This window comes from Malurus melanocephalus, unplaced genomic scaffold (assembly GCF_030028575.1).
Source record: "Malurus melanocephalus ecotype Western Australia unplaced genomic scaffold, MMel_1.1 scaffold_88, whole genome shotgun sequence".
Classification (NCBI taxonomy): domain Eukaryota; kingdom Metazoa; phylum Chordata; class Aves; order Passeriformes; family Maluridae; genus Malurus; species Malurus melanocephalus.
This window is the reverse complement of record NW_026623320.1, coordinates 1628313-1649353: the sequence shown is the minus strand read 5'-3', so window position 1 is coordinate 1649353 and position 21041 is coordinate 1628313. Positions and strand designations below refer to the sequence as shown.

Genomic DNA, 21041 nt, shown 5'->3' with positions numbered 1-21041 from the left:
TATACCATTTCAATACTGAAAAGAACATTTGTAGTCATTTTTTTCCCTAAAACTTGGTATTTTAATATAGAAAAGCTCTCTTTTCCTCTTCAGCACAGCAGTGAACCTGAATTCCTGCACTGTGATATACTATGACTTTTCACTGAACAGTGTGGTTATACTGATTTGGTCCTCCATTAAGCCCCATTCCCCTGCCTAAGGGCAGTTAAAACCCTCAAAAAAAATGCACAATCTTGTAAGTCAAGTAAAAGTTGAGACCCTGAATTGTTTGGTTTTCTTCTGTACTATGAAGTGAATAGGTAACCCAGGGAGTAAAAACTATTCAGGGAATGTGAGCTATGTTCGTCTTCTGGAAAGAGCTTCTTGAACTCCCCATTCACACTTACACAGCCAACACCAGCTTGGTTGCTGTGCACAGCACGTTGAACCTTTCCCCATGTGCAGCTGCAGTYTGGAAAGCCAGAAATACTTTTATTTTCACTGTACTTATACAGGAATGTATAATCTTATAAATATAGATATTGCYGTACTGGGTCAATTTCCTGATGTTGCTTGTCAGCTTTCTGCATTGAATAACCAATTTCTCTGCCAAAACCGCTTCTTATGTAGTGATAGTCAAAGCAAAGACATCTCAGCCCTTGTAACCTCTCAGAACTCTTGTATGTGGTGTTTTATTTTAGCATGTCTTACAATCCAGTACTCAATCTGTCTGTCCAGTGCTCCCTTAAACTGGTGAAGCTTTTCAGTTCTGAGGCTGGTCATTGCCAATAAAAGTGCCTAAAGAGCCAGGTTAAATGTACCTAAAGTTAAAGATGACTCTATGTGCAGAAAAAGGAAGTGATGAGGAAAGGACAAGAGGCTCAGGGAAAAAAAGAAAATAAATCCAAGCAGAGGATTGGGTCAACACTAGTTTTATATGAGGCTGCTGCAGTGCAGCCTTCTATATTTTTCCTGAACTACATTAACTCATGTGATGCCTTAAGCTAGCTGTCAGTCCACAAGGATTAATTAAAAATTTTTTTCCTCTACTGTTTTATGAAAAAATGCTGCCCTGGAAGCTATTTGAAAGTGTTTTCTTTTTATATGATCCAAGTATGGTGTCCCTGGGACACGCAAATGGTCTGACCWGCAAGGTTCTCTTGGTTTCTGGTGATCTGGTTTCTGGTTGCAGAAACACCACAGCTGTGAATAGCTGACAAAAAGTCTAAGTAAYAAGGAAATGGCACTAAACCAGCTCAGCCCCTCCTAAGAAAAGAGAAGTGACAATATTAACAAAATCTTATTGTTTGAAATGGTTGATCCATGCGTTTTCCCACACTTAGTATGCAATGTGGTGGAAATGAAACGCAACACATTTGAGACTGAGAATCTTATCTARCTTTTGAGGTTGGAGGTTTAGGTTCTACAGGTGACAGAGATTAAGGCAGGCATCGGATTTAAAAGAGACCAGTCCAGTCTTACCAAGCAGCTACCCCCAAAACAGACCAGAAAAAYCTGAACACAATTACAAGGATCAAATGCACATCTTGGATAGGAGCCTGTGTGCAAGGATGGTTCAGTGATGTTTGCTAACTATGCAAAAGCTAATTGACAATTTGTTCTTAACATATTTTTCTGTCATCACCCACCGTCTCATTGCCCTGCCTCCTGCCCTGGGAGGCTGGACTGCAGGACATTYGCTAGTCCTCTGTGGCTGTGTTGTGGTCATAGGGGAATGACTTGCAGCAAATYAATGTTGTGACTCTTTATAAAGTATTTATTTGTGCTTCCCATAGTGCATYAAAACTTGGGCTGTGTGTACTCTTTTTAAAATCATACATTTAAGCCATTCTCAGGTTTATCTGGCAGGTAAAGAGAGATGCCGTATGAGAGATTTAGGCYGGGCTTTATCCTTAGTTTCTGGTTCGTTCCTGCTGGGCATGTGAGAAACTCTCCACTGAAGAGGATGCCATCCACTTTTTAAGGCAAAAAAAAGTATTTTCTAGTGTTGTAAAAGAGTTGGCAAAAAAAGGTAAGCAGTTAAAGTTGATGGCAAGATGGATTCATAGCAGCTTCTTGAGTGAAAAATTATCTTCTTCATATCTATGTAACTGCAGGGGCATAATGGACAACTCTTCTTCAAACTATTCTTATAACCTCTCTGATGCAGCTTTGCTGGGTGCTTAAAGTGCTTTTAAAATGCATTCTACCAAACTTACAGCATTTGCAACCCTCAGTAACACCACTTGCTTTGTTTTCCTAATGTTTCTGTAGGGTTGGGGTTGACCCAGATCAGGACCCTCCACCTACTAACGACAGCTTTCAAGTCTTACAAGGAGTAAGTAATTACATAACTTCTCTATTAGGCTGATCTTGTTTTATAACTAAGAAAATAGAGAATTGCAGAAGTTGTATGCATGGATAAAACCTTTCTCTCATAGCTGGCAGGTCAGTGGGGCATTTTGCTTTATAATATTCAAGTAAAGCCCACTGAAAACATTCAGTGGTGTTGGGTGTAATGCTGTCATGTGCAAGTTTTTGTGTGTACATAAGGCATCCAAAACATTCCCAAATCTACTAATGCACTCTATTTAACAATAATCTTTCCTCTTCCCCCACCTACCCAAYGTGCTTGCTTTTAGCATCCTACTGCATAAATAGTTCTTCTCAGTTCAGAGGTAATTACTCTTGGSTCCTCTTCCATAACTGGTATCAAATTTTGGCCCTTGGACTTGCTTAGAATCCAAGATTGTTTGCTAATCTGATCTCAGCTCTTGTCTACTGAATGACAAGCCAGCTGGATCCTGCCTGGACCACCTACCACCTGGAGGAAGCAGAAGGAGCACTGGAAAATTGCCACTTGTATTCAGCAAACTGTTGCTGTGAATCTTTAATGAAGCTTTCYGTGCATCATTAACAACCCAAGAGTTGACTTTTTCCCCTGAAATATGCTATTGGTCAAACAAGATCATTGAAAGAATGTTRTTCATAGCAGAATTTTCTGTTTTGCTCATCTATAAACTGATTGATTCACAGAAGGAGTCAAAGGTCTGGAAAAAAACAACTCAAAAATTCCTCAGGCTTAACTGGGAGTTTACTCTGTCCAGACCTGGTTTACACTCTCCCAGAGTTCTGCTTGACACATTGTTTAGCAGCACAGCTTGTTGCTTATGTGGGAACTTGCCAGAGGCAGTTGAATGCCAGGTAAATTTGGATCCAGAGGATGCTTAGGGAGCAAGTGTTGTGTGAGGATGCTGGTGTTTAGGCTGTTTGGAGATAGACTCGTGTATTTGGGACTAGCTTTGTACTTAGTGGTTTCCCCTGGCTTGGTTGTTTTTTTTTTTTTTATTTTATCCTTTCTTTTTCTTTACTTGTCACATATTGTACAGACAAGAGTTATTTGCTCAGGGAGCATCTCTTTCATTGCAGAAACTGCTCTTGGCATCTCTGTGTTCTTTGTAAAAGCCTGTGCCCAGCACGCAGCATAGATGCTGAAATGGTGGAGCTGGCCACCACTAAGGGTGAATTTTGTTTTGTAACTATCTGGAATCMACCAGAACTATAGGCCTCAGAATACCTTTTACAATGAAGGCCACAATTATTGAATAAAACCAAGGATAGGAAGTGTTATCTTGGTAAGATGGCTTTGGCCTGTTCAGACTGAGCTTGTCAGTAACTGAGRAATTGCTTTAATGGGAAACAGAGCATGGGTATTGTGTTCTCATTCAGTGTCTGCTTTGGAAATACCTTGTTTGCTTTTTTTCCATGTAAACATAAAGAACTTACCCATTTGTTTCCCTCTGGACTGTGCATTGCATTATTAATGTAGTTCATTGGTCAGTTCCCTTTGGATTCATCTTSCTTTCACCAAGCCAAGATTAGCAGTATGTCCCAGTTAAAGAAAATATATCATTTGGGGAGGGAGTGAAAATGTACTAAGCTTTAACTCTTGGTGGGTCATGAATTTTTTTGCAGGTCATAAGTACAAAGTACAGTCCTGTCTTGTTCTTTTCCAGTAGTTTGGAGGGTGATTCATGCAAGGCTTTCATCTGTTTTCCCGTGTTTAACTTTGGCCTCTGCCCACAAACACCCCCCCCCCGAACAACAAACAACAAAACAAAAACACAAAGCAAAACACTCAGACACTAAACAGTAACAAAAGTAAAAACAAATGCAGCTGCAGACCAGCTGGTGTGAGGATTTGCAGCACAGCTAGTTAAGAAATTCTACTTAACACTGTTGTTAGCCCTTTCAAGGTTAATCCAGCATTTCTGATTTGCATGACCTCCCTCAACTGTGATTTTTATATTGTTTTCTTTTAAGTGTGTTTCTTTTGAATATATATATATTCTTGTGATGTATTTCATCCAGTTTCTGAGAGTTTATCAAATATGGTAATTTCCCTTGTTCTTCCAAGGAAGCAACAGGCTTAAGAAGAAAACATTAAACCTAGAGTTAGACCGAGACCTGGAGTTAAGAAAGTTAGTCAAGCAATGGATAGGAATCAATCTGGAATATCAATGAGGTTTATTTGTCAATTTTGAAGTTATTTCTATATCCAATACTAACAGTAAGTTAAGGTTTTGGGCTCCAGGGAACTTGGTGGTAGAGGGCTTGTTAAGRTAACTTGAGTGCAGTGAAGGCAGCCTGACTCTGCACATGTTTCTGGTCTTTCTAGGAAAAAGTAAACTCAAGTCTCTTAACAGCTTTCTTCTGCATTCCAAGTACAATATCGAAGTAATTTGGCTTTTTTTTTGGACAGGACATTATAATATGTATTATTGCAGTGTATAGTTTTGGGTCTGCCTGAAGTAATTGAGTATATTTTTGTCTTACTTTTAGGATGGCCAAGACTCTGCGCGAAGGAACAGGACGAARCAGGAAAGTGCTTGGCTCTTCAGGCTGTGGTATAGCTTTGACCATAAGTATCCTTTTCATGCCTCGAAGCTAAGCTGTGTTTTCAAATGTTCACCTTTCTCCTTTCCWTGTATCAGTATGTAGCTTTAMRCACCTGATCTTTCTCCTGTTTGACTCTCTCATGTGTTTGACAGACTCAAGGCACAGAACTGAAGCTTGAACTCACTGTCTGAGCATCAGACCTTTCCTTTCCCTGATGCATGGCATATGACACTTGCTGGAGGACAGAAACCAGTCAGTTCTAGGAGATGAAGCACCTTCCTAAACAATAGGACAGAAAATGAACYAGTTCAGGTCCTCTGATTTGTTCTATTAATCTCATTTTCACTGATGCTCGTAGCGCAAACTAGTTTTCCAGTTCATTGTACATGTCTAAGCYTCGACTCATTGCTCTGCAGAGCCATCTGCTTTTGTGATGAAGTCCCAAAATCTGTGATAGATTTCCAAAGAGAAAGTTCTGGAACTATAAATCTACATACAATCTAGCTTATGTCCTTAAGTATATCCAGGACTTACTATGGGTGTTAAAGCAGAGTGTCTCTGAGTGTATATAGAACTGTACAACCTTTCTGAAGCTATTATTATGCTATTTAGATAACCTCATTTAAGATTATGAGCAATTTTTTGTGTAGCTGTCCTGTATTTCATGCTTGTGGGTTTTGGTTTTTGATTAATCTACTTCATTTAATCAGTATGTCACACAGCTGCTTCTCCTCAACAGCTCACAGCTACTCAGCAGAAAATGGCAAAGATAATTTTGTGGCCATGGCAAGTCATTTATACCTTGAAACTCAAAGCAATTTCAATACTGAATTCCTAGCAATTTCTGGGGCAGCTAAATATGCACAATTACCTGTGACAGGATTTTCTTGCAAATGGCATCTGAGCTTTTTACACTGGAGTCTTGGCCTTTGGTTGATGAGAGACTTCCAGGCTGGTTGGAGCACAGTGGTTTCCTTCCACACCGTCTGCATGAGGCTTTCCCACCTGGGCAAAACAGGTAGCATGATGGAAGTGTTTGKATCCTAATAGCAGTTGCCTCTTCGGGATAAAATCTGTTTGTGACCAATGCTTTCAGATGCAGTAGTTGTGACCCAAAGCCCAGAAGRGAGTGTAAGTGCTAGTTTAAATATTCATAAATGTTTTTAATTCCAAGTTAACACTTGGAGTTCTAGTGGCTGGTTCCAAGGTGCCCCAAGGTCAATTTTTATAATTAAAAAAAGAAAAAAAAGAAAAAACCCCATTCTGTGTTAAAAACATGAAAGGATCTGACTGTGGCTGACTGCTTYTCTTTTGTCTTTTTAAAAAGGAAGCAGGGCTGTCCTCTTCCTCTGCCCTTACAAAAGGGATGTGCCCGATGAAAGGAGTAGTTGGGAATACTGACTTCCCTCGGCTGACACTTGCACAGATCAGTCCCTCCCCAGCAGCTGCAGCAAGGGTGGGGAGAGTGCCTGGGGGAAATTATAGCCTAACTACCCATTTCACAGAAAACCAAAGGATCCTTAGAGTGCATTCACTTTTTGTTTTTCCTCAGTGATGACTAGCAAGGTTTAGGAAAAGTTTCTGTGAAGTTTGTACCCAGGAAACTGAGAGGCAGAAGTGTCTTGCTGTGTGTTGGAGGGAAAAGTCTGCTCCTTCTCTTGGAAGAAGGCATTCAGATAAGCATTGGCTGGGTGGGCTTAAGCTGCACAGATGGGATGATCTTTAGAATTGCCACCTCCTTATCCACGGGTAAATGTCAAAATATTTTTTGCTGATGCATTCACTTGGTTTCTGGGTGGAAAGGGCAGATTGCCTCAAAACTMACTCTTTGCGAGGGAGCTTAACTTGAAAAAGATGTGAGAAAGTGATGGAAAAGYCTGCTCCAAAGCTCACTATTGCCTGCAGAGCTCTGCACACATGGATAAGCAGGAACTTCATTCCTGTGGAATGCAGAGTTCATTTAATGTCGTGGGCTGTTCCCTGGGCTCACCCACAACTGTTAAACATGGCAAAAACTGCAACTTGGATGAAGTAGCTGGTATCTTTAACTGGGTTTGTTTTTTTCACGGCTGTGTTGCTGCCTGTCTGCCACAGGGCAGCGTGGAGCCTGGATTAGTGCAAGGCCAAGAGCTTTTTTCTTTCCAGGAATGGGTGTAACCACACTCTTAGTGAAGGAGRAAAGGAGGAAACATAACTCTGCTCGAGTAAACAGCTATGCCAGCCTCTGCTAARGGGAAGGGATAGCTCTCTGCTGAAACAACCCCCTCTTTAACCCCCTCTTTCTCTTAAGCATCTTGGTCTGTTGGGAGTATCAGGGCAGCTCCTATTTACAAATGGACTTGATTCTCTCTGTACTTAGAGGCCTAAGAAAGTAACTAGAATGCTGCAAGTTATATATTTATATTTAAAATAATCAGACTGACTTGTGTAGTAGTCAAGATGAACGTGTTGCTCTCTAACAGAGACACATATTTTGGCTCTTGGGTATTTTTCAGGCCTATCATCAGTGTGGAGTACTCATGTGAAAAGAATGGATTTACCTGGGCACAGACCTGTAACAGAGGTGTAAAGACACTTTGCTTTCCCACACCCATGCCCCTCAGTAATCTAGGTATCACTGCTTTCCTTCCACACTCTGTTGCATGGTTCTTGCATACAGTTTTCCCTTTGCCTTTCTGAGGCTCTGTGTGGCATATGTTTGTGCCCTGCCGAAATGTCTGTGAGCTTTACCAGGGTAGTATATATGGTTGGGTTGCACCTCTGTGGCTCAGTAACCAGCAGATCAAGTGGCTATGTTGTTTTAAGGACGTTAAATGAACATAATTTCTATATTTCCCTAGGTTGAGCCACACAGGAATGTCACCTTGTTATGCTCACTTGCAGCCTTGACACCATGCTCCCATCTTCAGAGCAGAAATACCCTTGGGACCTTTCAACACTAAAGCACSTTTGCTTACTTTGCCTGAGAGAACAGAAGGTGGAAACGTTGCAACTGTTTGAAATTTGTAGGAATAAAGTTAGCTACATGTCCTTGCAGAAGATGAGTAAAGAGGCTTCACTTGAAACAATCAAGGGGGAAAGGCTGGGAGGGTGTTTAATGMATGTTTTATTGCATGTCACAGTTCAAAGGCAGAACTCCATTTATGTACCGTTGTCTCTTTATTTTCAGTCGTGGTTTTTTTTTGCACTGGTGTGTTTTCCTTAACTACCTAAGTTATCTAAAGCCAATCCTCACTCACAGTGGCCCTCCGTTGACCACAACTCTACCCAGCTGGTGTGGCCTGATAGCCCGCTGTCTGACAAGTCCCCAGGTTTATGATGTAAGTAGAACAACTCAATACTTCCTTGTTTTGTTTTTTATTTTTTAAACTTTAGCAAATCAGTGGTTTTTAGGTAATGTCCTGGTTTCAGCTGGTCTGATAGACATGCTGCAAGCAAGTGCTGGTTTTTTTTTTTGTCCTAGGCAGAAAAAATTTAAGATACTCTCCCCTGAGGCAAAAACATCTGTTGTTTGAGATCAGAAGTTATCTTATTGTTCAAATACCACATAAAAAAATCCCCAAAACATTTAAGGATATGGGGAAATTACATTCGTAGTCAACAACCCAGTTCAGTGAACCACTTCAAAATACTCAGTCCCTTTTCAAGACTTTTGGACAAGATTCTTTCCCTGTTACTGCTAAACTTTGAGRTTTCCTCAGAGATGTCATTGACACATTTACTCAGCTGGGAAAAAAACCTGGTAGTGCTTCCCTTCACTGTTTCCACTGCGAAACTTGAGATGAGATTTCAGAAACAGTTAATCAGTTACTTATCTCAGTCTAGCAGCTCACTACACTGTCTTTACAGCCGTGTCTTGCARTAATTAATGCTTTGTTCTCCTATTACTCTTGCAAGATCCTGGTACCTGTCCTTCCTATGTGTACAGTGCTTCTGAAATCTACAAATTTTCATGAGCTGTTTGTAAATAAAACCATAGTACTAAGTGAGAATCTCAAATGTGCAAGTTCTCTGGGATATTCAAATCCCTATGCTCAAGTAGTCTTGGACCAGCTGTTTATTAATCCTTTCCTAGAGAGTTATGAATTCTACTTGCAGCTTTGAAATATTTCCCTTCATTTCTTTCTGGGCATCATTAGCATCTTACTTCTACCTGACAGAAAAATTTCAGAGAACTTTGAGATGCCTRCTGCCCATTTGGAGCTATTAGCAATGCAAGAACTCGGCCTTTATTCCCATCTTTGCAATGCCCCTGGAGTCGTTAAAACAGGTCTAGGTTAGAAGGTATCCATCAAACCAATTATCCTACTTGTGCCTTGCCCATTTTTCTGTCTATGTATTATCCTATGAGAGTAATTGTCCAGTAGCTGAGAATCTAACCAGAATGAACATGCAAGCTTTGCCTCTCGTTTTCTCTAATAGTTGGGCTCATTTTAATTTTTTTTTCCTCATTACTCATCAGCGTTGGCTACTACCATATCTGGAAACTTATTATTTAATGGATTGGCTCAGTGATACACATAGGATATTAACTTTATTAAAAATGCTGTTAAGATGGTATACTTTGTTAAGGTGTATAATGTGGAGTTTTCATATTGTATTCTCTKTTCTGTTCCTGTTTCAGTGCAGAGCTGCATTTGTCTTGGAAAGAATAAAATTTTGGAGTTCTGTTTCTAGCTTCTTTTCAAGATTTCTGAACCCTGCAGTTACTTTGTGTCTTTTTGTTTCTTTACATGGCTGGCTTTGCTCTGACACTCAGCTACGACATTTCATTACTGGTTAAAAAGCTGTGGAATCCTTTTGCCTTTCTATTAAAGGCAGGTGAAGCAACAGAGACAGCCATGTCTTTGTGGGGACTGAAACTGCTTGGAATAGTTGTGCTTTTTTAAGGTATTTCCAGGAAAATTAAATGGTACACCTATGAGAATTAAAGACTGAAGACTTTGAGTTAAATTTAAAAAAAAAAAAAAAAAAAAAAAAGTCTGTAAATACTTAATAAAGTATAACATAGCTGGAAAATGTTTCCCAAACAAGTATTTTAAATGCTGGATCTCATTCCAGGTGCATGTCTGAGTTATGACATCTACACAGAGAAGAAAGCATACAAATATGTGGTTGCACTAACTGTAYATTTCTATAGTATTTTTAGCTTTTGTTGGTTTTATTTTTTTCTCCTCTGACTTTATTACAGCCTCACTTAGAATTCACTCTCGCTTCCACAGGTGGGAGTAGGTCTTTTTAATTAGGTGCCAATGGGGGGGTTCAAAAGTCTGAAAGTCAAATAATCCTACAATGCAGCCCACCCACAACTTACTCCTCAGCATGAGATCGTGTCCTCTAAGCYTCAATTTGCATGGAGTATGTGTAARGCTCTGAGTCAGCACACAGGGGTGAGGCACAGTGGATTTTTTCCAGAGATGATGTTACTGTTCCTTGCTGATGTTCTCCCTCTGCTTTAAGGCTGTGCCMCTGGGCTGTTCCCAACCCTGACAGACAAGGTGGAATTTAAGGCATAAAAAGTTGCTGCAGTTAGGAGTTAAACTTTGAAAATTATGATTTCAAACAGTATTTTTCTCTTCTGGTGCTTTATTCAGTGCATGATGGTCTGGCAGGGCTTTCCAGCTTATTCCAAACTGACATAGGTCAGTTTTTTTCTTTTCCTTTTGGAATGTCCTTTGAAACTTTCAGTAATTCTCTGTTCTGTCAGTCATTAATCCCCACTAAAAGAAGCCCTCTGGGGGATAYTTTTTTGCTGCTGTTTGTTTGTTCTGGGGTGTGTTTTGTCTTCCACACTCTTCCACACTTTTTTTTAAAGTTTAGTTCTTGCACATACACAGGATGACAACTTGGTTGTCATGAAACTAGACAAATCAAATTAATTTATAAAAATGAAAGCCCAGTGAAGGAACTTGATTTGCAATCTTTGGAGGAGATAATTCTCAAAATGGGTAAGAAATCTGTTCAGACAGGCTTCCCCCTTAGTGGTTGTAGTTGCATTCAAAAATTTTMGTTTTCTTAGTGAATTTGATTTCAGCTGAGAAAGAGAGAAACTAAATGGAACATCAGATTTAAATTGGAATATATTTTGCATGCTTTCGTTTTGGAGCTATAAGATAACTTCTGATGCAAGTTTTGTTATCCRTGGTGCCTGTGTTGTGTTCAGTACCAGCATTTGCCAGCACTTTGCATGTGTGTCGTACTTTCTTTGTGCTTCTTTTTACATTGTCTTAGGAGGCAATAAAGACTGGCTTTGTAAGCAGAAACTCATTTTAAAAAAGCTTTAATAATAAAAAACATCTCCAGCATGCATTCTTGGGAGMATGAACAGATTTTACCACAAATAGGACAGAATGCAGGGAGGTCCCTCGAAGTCTGTCAAAGCAGAATTCAGGCTTTTGCAGAGTTTTTAGCCATTCTAATGTGTCAGCTTAAGTAGTGAAGTTCAGACCTGTGTTTTCTGAGTGAATTGAAGCTTTTCCTACAGAACCGTAGGGGATTGCAGAGGCCTGTTTAGGGTTATTCTTGGGAGCATTTCAAGTCTCTGTGGATCTATTTGGATACATTTCCCGTTCTTCCTTGAAAGAATTGTTCATGCTGCACGACTCACGATAGATTTATTCACCCATCCTCTTTGTTTGCAAACATAGTAAATCTGTATAGTACACGAGATTGTTTGTGGGTGTTCTCTGAGGAAATACATGAAATAAAATGCGTGCTTCTTGCAGTAGTACTCAGAACTGAAATAAATAAGTGGAACATGGCTTGTACAAGCCAATGCTTGTTTGCTACCYTGGGAGAAGCTCAGTGTTTTCTCTGGAACTGATGACGTTTATGTACATGTAAGCCTGGGACAAACCAGCMAAGACTGAGTTAGGACTTGACATAYAGCATAAAGCCTGTGACCYTCTCTTTCATTATCTGCTTCCAAGAGCTCCTCAGYCCTTTGGGGAAGCTCAAGCATAGTGTGTCTTACCAGCTTCTCATCTGATAAGTGGCTGCAGGGATTTGCTGTTCTGCAGCATTGTGGAGGCAGGAGGTGTTTTGGGAGCTTCCTGCAGCCCCTTCACTTCATACCATGGCCCTGGTATGGCAACACCTWCTGGGGCTCTGTTAGCCCTGCCTTCCCCTCCTTGGTGCTTCTCCAAGGGCAAACACCACAAAAGGGAACGTGTGATGGACCTTCACAGCTTCTTTGTCTTTTTAAAATATCATCAGTCAACAGTCACAAACTGCCAGCTTGTAGCTCATTTTTCTGATTTTCATCCTCACTTAATGTCTCTTTTTCAAAGCAATATATATCTGAATATCAGATTTTCTTAAACTGACTATTTTGTGACCCTTTTAATCATCTTGGTCTTGTACCTCAGACTTACTTTTTTTTGCAAAAAGCTCGCAAAGGCTGTTTCTGCCAATTATACCTGAACCCTTTAATTTCTGCCTTTTCCATTTAGGATGGTGCCAGTTATTCACTGTTTTCTTTGCAATCAAAGAAAGCAAGTGTCCTAACCTGTATTTGTGCTTTGAGAATAGTGCTCTTTATCAGACTAACCCTGTCACAAAAAAGCAATGATAAATTTGGATGCCATGAAGGTTCTGAGAAATTAGCATTCCTTCTAAGCAGGGCTTATCTTGCACCTAACACTGAACTGCACCATTTCTTTAGTTGATTTTGGCAAACTCCTGACACCTCTTCTAGTCCTCTTTAGTTAAATATTCTGTATCATCTAGAGGCTTCTGCTGCTTTATTTTGTTTGATTATCTTTCTGACATAATGACAGGAAGCTTTTCCAGGAAGTTTTATTTAGCCAGGAGTTGCATTTTTCATCACGGACAGGTTAATCAGCATTTTCAATCTCCAGTGCCCTGAACTCCTGTTCTGCAGTAGAGGCAGGGCTTTCTGCTCACGTTGATCACAGACCATCCCACATGTCCTGTGCCCCCCTTCTTTTGCCGCAGTGGAAGAAAATGATGTATTTTGAGATTGTAGCCTGATCAGTGTCCAGCCTACTGAGGGAAAAGCAATACATTGCAGCTCCTGCTAAGCAGCATGGAGCCATTCATGTAGGGAAATAATTGCGCTCTTATAGGATTAGAATTTTCTTCAAATATGAAGAAAGCCCATTTTCTGACCAATTTGGCTATTTTTCCTTTTACCATATCAAACAGGAGTGGAACACGGTTCAAAAATTGTTGTTGTATTATGCTGTGATAGAGAAATCAGGTGTTTTATTACACTTCAATAATTTCTATTCTCTGACCATATATTTCATTACATCTCTGCCAAAATATATTCACAGGGTTTTGTGAGCCACTTTSTTAAAGGATTTTGAAAAGAAAATACATCAGAACTAGTTACAAAGCTATGAAGCAAGCACTTTCGTGTATCCATTCCTTTGTGGCTCAGGAGCATTCCCAAGAACTAGGTCAAGTAATTCTTTATTTAGTAACAGGTGAAAGTAAGGAGATAGTTTGAAAGAATATTGTTAGTTCTTGATGTGTAACAAAAAACTGTTGAGGAATACTTGAATATAAAGATTTTGGGCCTTATGAGTTTTTATCAGTTTGCATGAAAAGTTTACTAATGAATTTGACTAATTAGCAACAGATGCAGCTCTGTGTCTGGAGTGACTCAGTTGTGCTTGATCTCCAGTGTTTATCCTGTACTGCCTTCTAAAYTGTCATGCAAAACCCAGTGTGTACCACTTGTCCCTTGTACTTCTGGTGTGCTTCCAGGGCTACTAAATCCCAGGTTACCTGTTCTATAACCTAGTTCTTGGCTTCAGCTGCCTCTCATCTCTCCCCAGTAGCAGTAGTTATACAGGGAACAGTAAGCTGATTTGCAAACACTGGGTTCAAGGTTATTTTTAACATTTCTTAAGGTGGAACCTTATCTCTTCTGTATCGACATGTAGGTGAATTCTTCACTTTCGTTCTGGGCAAAGAAAAGTGCTGTGCACTGTATAAAGATTTTTCTCTTTTTCTTTTTCCAGAATCAGGAACAGCTTAGAGAAGAGGATTCTGATTTTATTCTGAATGATGGTGACCTTACCGTGACATATGGTGATACAACAATAACTGCAAATGGTTCTTCTGGCCCCCATACAGCTACCACTAACCTTGACAGCAGGAGAACAAAAAGTAGTTCAGAGGAAGCACTGGAACGTGATTTGGGAGCAGCAGATCATGAAGTTGCAAGCAGGGGTACCCGGCTAGTATTTCCTCTGGAATACAATGCATGATTACTGAMTCAGTAAAAATAACTCTTGCTCTGTGAATGGATCAAGGAAGACTGCAGGCCACTGTGTCACTTGAGGTGGGGGTGTTTATTTAAACAAGTTAACATGCATAAGTGGTTTTACTAGGGTTTGAAGATGTCACCTATTTTTTACTCAAGATGCTGACAGTGGGGTTTTCTATATGTCTGAAAACAGACAAATGAGAAAACTGGTTATTCTCCTCTTTCCAACTGCTTATTGAATCCAAGTATAACTAGCATGCTGCACTTGCCTTGTTCAGCTGCAGCAGCTCTCTCTCTCAGAAGAGAGGTACATGAAAACGGCACAGAACTGAGCTTGTCTTGGCTTAGCTTGAGAATGTGAAAGGACAACTATAAACTTGATAATTATTGAGACAGAAAAGATTGTGTGTGTATCTGAATGTGGAGAGATCCATTGTTAACTTCTCTCGTGAGGTTAAGGAAACTAAAGTGAAATGGGACAGTAAAAATTAAGGCAACAGATGCATGAATGAAAGRCTGGAGAATCTTTTACTGCAAACTGTACTTAATCTATTTCAGGGAAAAAAAAAAAAGGGAAAAGAAGATTTCTCCACTGGCCAGCTGTTTGAATAGGAAGGCAATGAGAGCTACTTGTCCCTTTAGCTTTGGGCAACTTGACTATTACTAACTTCTAGTGCCTCAAAAGAAAAACATCCAGATTCCTGTGGTCTAAGATGTACCTGACCCAACACGAGCCTGGAGCCAGGCTCTCTTGGGGAGCAGTCACAAAGTAAAACTTTCTTTCATATGAAGATATTTGGAAACTTGGGCTGGGGAAAACAGCAGATAGGAGGAGGGGAGAAAGAAAGAGCGAGAGAGACAGTATTGAACTTGTATGGAACCAGGTTGTTTCATATTGCTCAGAAGAATCCATGGACTCTGCTTACAGTTCTTGTGTGTGATAAACAGCAAACATCTAATTAAACAGAAAAACAAATACTACTGTTTTTACCATTTGTGATTATCCTTAAAAGAAAGCTGTTTACCCTTGCTCTCTTTCGCAGAGTAGATGTGAAACTTCAGTGGGGCATTGCACAACAGCATATAAGCTACAGAAGTGATGAACTGTAGTATCAACTTAAATGTGAAAAGGGAAAAATCTCTGACTAGTATTTAGCCCACTTACATGTAGGCTAGCTTTAACTTATTGCTAAATGCTTTTTAATTTCCAGATGAGGAGATATCATTGTCTTTGCCAATAGCTGAAAACGTATGCTCTGAAGAGCAGTTCAGCTATTTAAAGCATGCTAAAATGTGTTTTCATTCTCATGTCTCAAAAGATTTATTTTTTTAAAGAGTTCTGTGGCCCACTAATGTGATGTAATATCAGTTTGTCCAAAAAGTGTGTTTTTCTTGCTGCCATTTCAATTGTTCCTCTCATAAAATTGTGTGTGAGTAAATACCACTCTGTTTTTCCTTAACTATTAAACTTATTGGGCTAACCTCAGTACGAGAACTTCCTGCTGCAGAGAAACTTTGCAGTTGTGTTGTCTAGTCTGCTTTCTTTCAAATGTGTTCTCTAATGGGTGATCTACCTCCCTGTCTGTTCCTCCAAGGTAAATTTATAAAGGATGTTGATCTGTGACAACTGTCTCACATTACTAAGAAAAGAGGTGTGAGGAGACCAGCAGTCTTTGTGTAGAAAAACCAAGCCCAATATAGAATCACAGAATGTTCCCAGTTGGAAGGGACTCACAAGGATCATTGAAGTCCAACTCCTGGCCCTGCACAGAACCATCCCTAGGAGTCACACCATGTGCCAGAGAGCATTGTCCAAATGCTTCTTGARCTCTGTCAGGCTGGTGCTGTGACCCCTTCCCTGGGGAGCCTGTTCCAGTGCCCAGCCTCTGGGTGAAGAACCTTTTTTTAGTATCCAACCTCAATGTCCCCTGACACAATTTCGGGCCATTCCCTGGATCCTGCCACTGGTCACTACAATGAAGAGATCAGTGTCTGCCCCTCCTCTTCCCCTCATGGGAAGTTTTATACTGTGAAGAGGGAGCTTTGTTCTTAAATGGTGCAGAGTAACAAGCCCTGATGAAGATCACTGAGCACAATCCCTTTTCAGGTCTGTGCATGTTTTGCTCAAAAAAGCCAATTCACTTCCCTGGCACCAAAGGCAATTTATCAGTTAAAGCTGAAGAGTTATGAACAAGTCCTGTGACTGCCAAGAGCACTGCTACAAACAGGGGTGCAACACTGGAATTTTCAGGGTGCTTTCCATGAGAGGTGTTCCAAGTGCTGCTGATGCTGGCTCCAGGAGCAGCTCTGATGCTCAATCTCCAGTGATCAGAAAGGAGGAACACTATGACAAGTGTGTTTACACTTTGTGTTACACGTCTGCTATGCAATGGAAGCTGGCTTTTCTGATAAGCCTGAACAAGGGTGAAGTATCACATACTTGGTACTTGACCAAGTCTAGCCCTATTCGAAGGATGCATGTTTTCTGGCCTATGAAAAGACCAAAAAAAAAAAAAATCTTATTTAATTTTACAATGAAGGAATTGCTTTTGGGGAAAGGAATTGTAACCAGAGGAGAGAAAAAAATCTTTTTTTTGGCTGAACTTCCGAAGAGCTGATTTAAGCAAGTRAACAGCAAAGGCTGAAATGACATCTATTATTAATGAAATGATGGCTACTATGTGTTACTCCTGGGGGACAGGAAAAGATCTCACAGTGGGAAGGAATTCTAGCAACCCTAATAGGCTGCTCTTGCTCCTTGGAGACCAAATTCTGTGATTTTTGTCTTTAGAATCAGATTGGGATTGTCCTTGTAAAATACCAATTTAACTTCAATTGCAGACTTTCTTTAGAKAGTATTGGTCAGAAAATTGTCTTTTAGTCTTATTCTGGACAGTGAAATCCCAAGAACTAATGTGCTTCAAATGCCTTTCAAAGAAAGGTTCAGTGTTTCTTTTAACKCTGAAGCAGCTCCCTGGAATCACATGCTTGACCTCAGCCTTGGCAGACATGATGTCTGCCTCTGCAAAGTGTGGGAATGGAATTTGGATACTCTCAGGCCCTAACTTGGTGTGCTTTTCTTTAACATTTRGGGGAGGACATTGTTTGGGGGAGAAACCAGAGAAGTTACAGATGCATCAGCAGGGAGTATTCCTCTCCAAAATTACTGAACTCATGACCCACTGAAACTTTAGAAGAAAGGGAAGGCAACCCATGACCAGGAGCTGCAGACCATCCAGGAGAAAAGAAGCCAGYAAATACCCTGGACTGCCAACGAACAATCTTGGTCATAACTGGACTTGCAGAAAGTAGGACAAAGCTGCTGAATGGGTTGAACACATTTATCAGTTGAAATCACGTACATTARCAAATTCAAATGTCTCTGTATTGGAAAATACTCTTTGTAAGAAGCAGTCCATGCAAACCTTAATTTCAATGCAGGAGCAGAGTCTTGCTTCCCAAGGTAGATGGGAGAGTTTAATATAGGGAAGTGAAAAACCATAGATACTTCTTGGTCTGGAATTTTTGGGAGTGCCATTCTAAAAAAATTACTTCCACTAGAAATAAGCCTGTGAAGTGAAAGAGGAGGAAAGTGTGAAGGAAACAGTGAATTACAAAGCCAGGAAATGGTTTAAACAGGCAGCTCTACTGTGGGAACAGCACTGTAAACAATTGCTATTCTTTAATTTTTGAGTCCTAAATCCTGAGAAGTTATGTTGGCTTCTGCACACCTTATCTAAAACAAGAGCAGTGGGATAATGCAAAACTAAWAAAACCACCCCATCCTAATTGATCATAAAATCAAAGGCTTTTACAGGGCAACACTGACTTGCTTCTACTCCAGAGCAAGGAAAGCAACTTTGAACAATTCTTTTTAAGTAACCTCGCATCATTACTATGTTTTCTTGATTCTAAAATGCCTTTAGTAATTTTGAGAGCAGTTCTATGAAAATGTCAGTGTGATAAATATGGAGGCGCCTTATCAAACATGCACACATACAAACAGGGTGCAAATGCTTGTCTGATATTTGAATCTGTGTTGCAGAATCAAATGACACTTCATATCTTCATTTGATATTTGCAATTTGTGTAAGTTTTTGTTTTGGAAATCAAACAGTTGTGATAAAGCAATTGAATATTAGAATCAGTTCAGATTTTCAGCTAATAAAATTATTCTTCTGGTTTGGCTGCTTTATTCATGATTCCTCTGCTACTTTTTTGATAATAATCCATTTTGCACTGCCCCATGTGGACTTGCAGACATCCAAAATGCCGGTGGGTTTGAAGCTTTATCTAGGGAGTGAATGTTGACTGGGAGAGACAGCTCATTGTAATTTATACTGGATAAAAGGCTTTATTAGGTGCCTGCACAGTCTCTTAGGAACTTGCTGRTGGAGAAAGGTATCTGCAGGGAGGGAGAGAAGCTCTGGCTTATGGAATACCTCCCCAAAGCTGGCATGGTAAAGCCAGGGCTCCTATCAGATTCATGTGCAGGAATACAGAGCCAGAAAGGATTTCTCTTGGTGCATGCAAGGGAATCACAATCTTTGTCCAAGAAAAATTTAAAATATTTGGGTTAGTTCTAGCATTTGTTAAAATACTGCTTTAAAATTTAATTTTATGAATCCTTATTTCCTGTAGTTTTTTTAACCTTTTGGAACTAGTAAGTGTCACATATAATCACATTAGCTATAGATTTAAAAAAAGGAGGGAGGGAGGCAGAAAAATCAGACTTCACTTTGGAGCCTGAGTACAATTTCAAAGCTATGCTACTTCACTAACTTATGCAAATTTGATTAATTAAATGGCAATAATCTGAAATGCTGCAGTTAACAGTCACGTTCCCACTTCTAATTGAAAAAAAAAAACCCTCCAGATTTGCATTCCCTCAGAGAAAGTGATTGCCCAACTTAAAAGGGTTTTGCTGCAATGCTAAAATACTTAACTTTAGGCTATGAGAAATAAATTGGATTTATTTTTTAACTAGTAAAATCTCTGAAGTTGTTATTACTGAGGCAGGGAGAAGTAGGTCATGCAGTTCCGTGTTGTAATATGTTTTTGACTTTTGTTTCCAGATTTTAGTTTAATCAGGGAGGTTATCCTCCACTGCCTGATTTTGAATTTCAGTCCTAAATTGCTTGGCTTGAATGTCTTGATGTTGACACAGATTAATACCAGAAAGCAGAATACCAGAAGACATTCTTCTGGATCGCATCAGCCGATTAGTAATAGYTGTTGTGAAATAACAGCTTCCAGCACAAGGGGTCACCTGAGGTGAGTTTATTTGATTTGAGTTTGGGATATCAGAAGTGAAGAAAAAGAAGTAAAATCACATGACCCACAGCTGGTTCTGGCGAGGCAGGGAGAATGTAAACCATCTAAGGCTGGCCCAATTTTGTTTCCTTCCTTTAAGGGAGACAGGCTGAGCTGCCTTACTTTTGCAGTTACAAGCTGGGTGCTACAGGTTTCCTGCTAATTAGTTTCAGTCTGCTCATAATGCTCAATTTCAGAAGCAGCATTTAACCTGAATTTTCAGTTTACCATTCTCACAGCTCCTGCTCTCTTGCCACTTAAGATATGAACATATCAGTAAGGTTTCAGGAGTTGTCTTAGAGTTACTTCAAACATCAAAATGCACTAGGTGTTCAAAGCATATCATATTGTCCTGACTGAGACTGCTGTGGTAGATARTCTGTCCAAAACTTTTGGTGCTTCACTTCCCTTCAGGCACCTAAAGCCTGTGTGGTATGATAGGTTCAAGCTGGGGACAGTTCAAATGCTGGGTCAGGGAGGGCTGTTATATATATTAAGTAAGTCCTATCCTTCTGAGAGATAAACATGGTTTCTTGTGTGCAAGAAACTGAGTGCTACCGCCCCAAATGCCTTTTACAATGCTGAAGTAATTACTGTAAGCAGAGGTTTGTAGAACTGGAATATAGTACTGTATCCCCTGATACAGCCTCTTCCTTATGTTGACAGCTACAATGATAACTGTCTTTTCACTTGACAATTTAAAGTGAACAGCAACTCTGCAGTGCCAGGACTTGGGTCCTTGGTCCTCAGCACACCAGTGGTGTGCAGGTCTCTGAGCCCTAGTTTGGGAACTCAGTATACTAAAGATGTTAAGTGCCAAGGGATTATCATTTAACTACAACAGTGGGTGGGGAGGAGAGATAAAGAAAAATATTGTGAAAGCTCTCCMTGTTGTGGGGATTGTAGTAGTGGAGGATGGGGAATAAGCACCTGCTGGGCTTTCTGCCCCTGTCTGGCTTGTGTACAAGCTCAGCTAAACATTCATTTATGTAGACAAGATACTGCAGTAATTTCAGCTTTGAGCCTCTTTATTGGGGCTTCATCCAAGCATTCTTTTCTCAGGAGAAGAAATGTTAGYGCTGCTTGGAGCTCCTGCTCTGTCAACAAGTTTCAGGTTAGGTATGAAGATGGTGTTACCGTTGTAGGTCAGCAAAGTATCTCATCCTTCCATTTCTTCACATTACTTCCTTCAAAGAGACCTTGGAGTCACAGGGAAGTAGCAGGTACAAGGTGGGGGTAGTTTTTGTGGAGTTCATTGTTTTATATTGAGTTACACCATTGACTGCACTAGAACAAATAATCATAGTTGTTATTTGTAGTCAARTCAAAAATACATCTTTCTTATTTGGCTGATAGTAATGCAAAACTTACTGGGGCCTGATACGTATAAACCTTGTGATACATATAAACTTTGTATTTTATCTTGGAAGTGAAAAAGGCTGCTACTCTCTGGTCTTCCCTCAAGGCAAAGCCAGCAACTCAGCCCTCTTCTCACAGTACAGAACTGATTAGGAGTTCCCTTCCTTAAAATGTCATTAATGATTCCTACCTTGGAGCATCCAACAGTTGCTTTGATAGCCTCATCTTTCAGTAAGGGTTGAAAGGTACAAGA

The 21041-nt window shown here is 40.1% G+C and overlaps 1 protein-coding gene across 2 annotated transcripts in view; it reads left to right on the top strand.

The window, feature by feature from the left end:
- The window catches only part of SLC9A7 (solute carrier family 9 member A7), a 72057-nt gene extending 51861 nt beyond the window's left edge, over positions 1-20196 (top strand). Inside the window, exons 13-16 of one of the 2 annotated variants that reach the window (XM_057368106.1) lie at positions 2254-2317; positions 4822-4904; positions 8093-8198; positions 13869-20196. In XM_057368106.1, the coding sequence (XP_057224089.1) occupies positions 2254-2317; positions 4822-4904; positions 8093-8198; positions 13869-14117 (502 nt within the window). In that variant the 3' untranslated portion in view covers positions 14118-20196. The remainder of the gene's footprint in view (positions 1-2253; positions 2318-4821; positions 4905-8092; positions 8199-13868) is intronic. The other variant, XM_057368105.1, reaches the window with a different exon arrangement.
- The last annotated feature ends 845 nt before the right edge of the window (positions 20197-21041 follow it).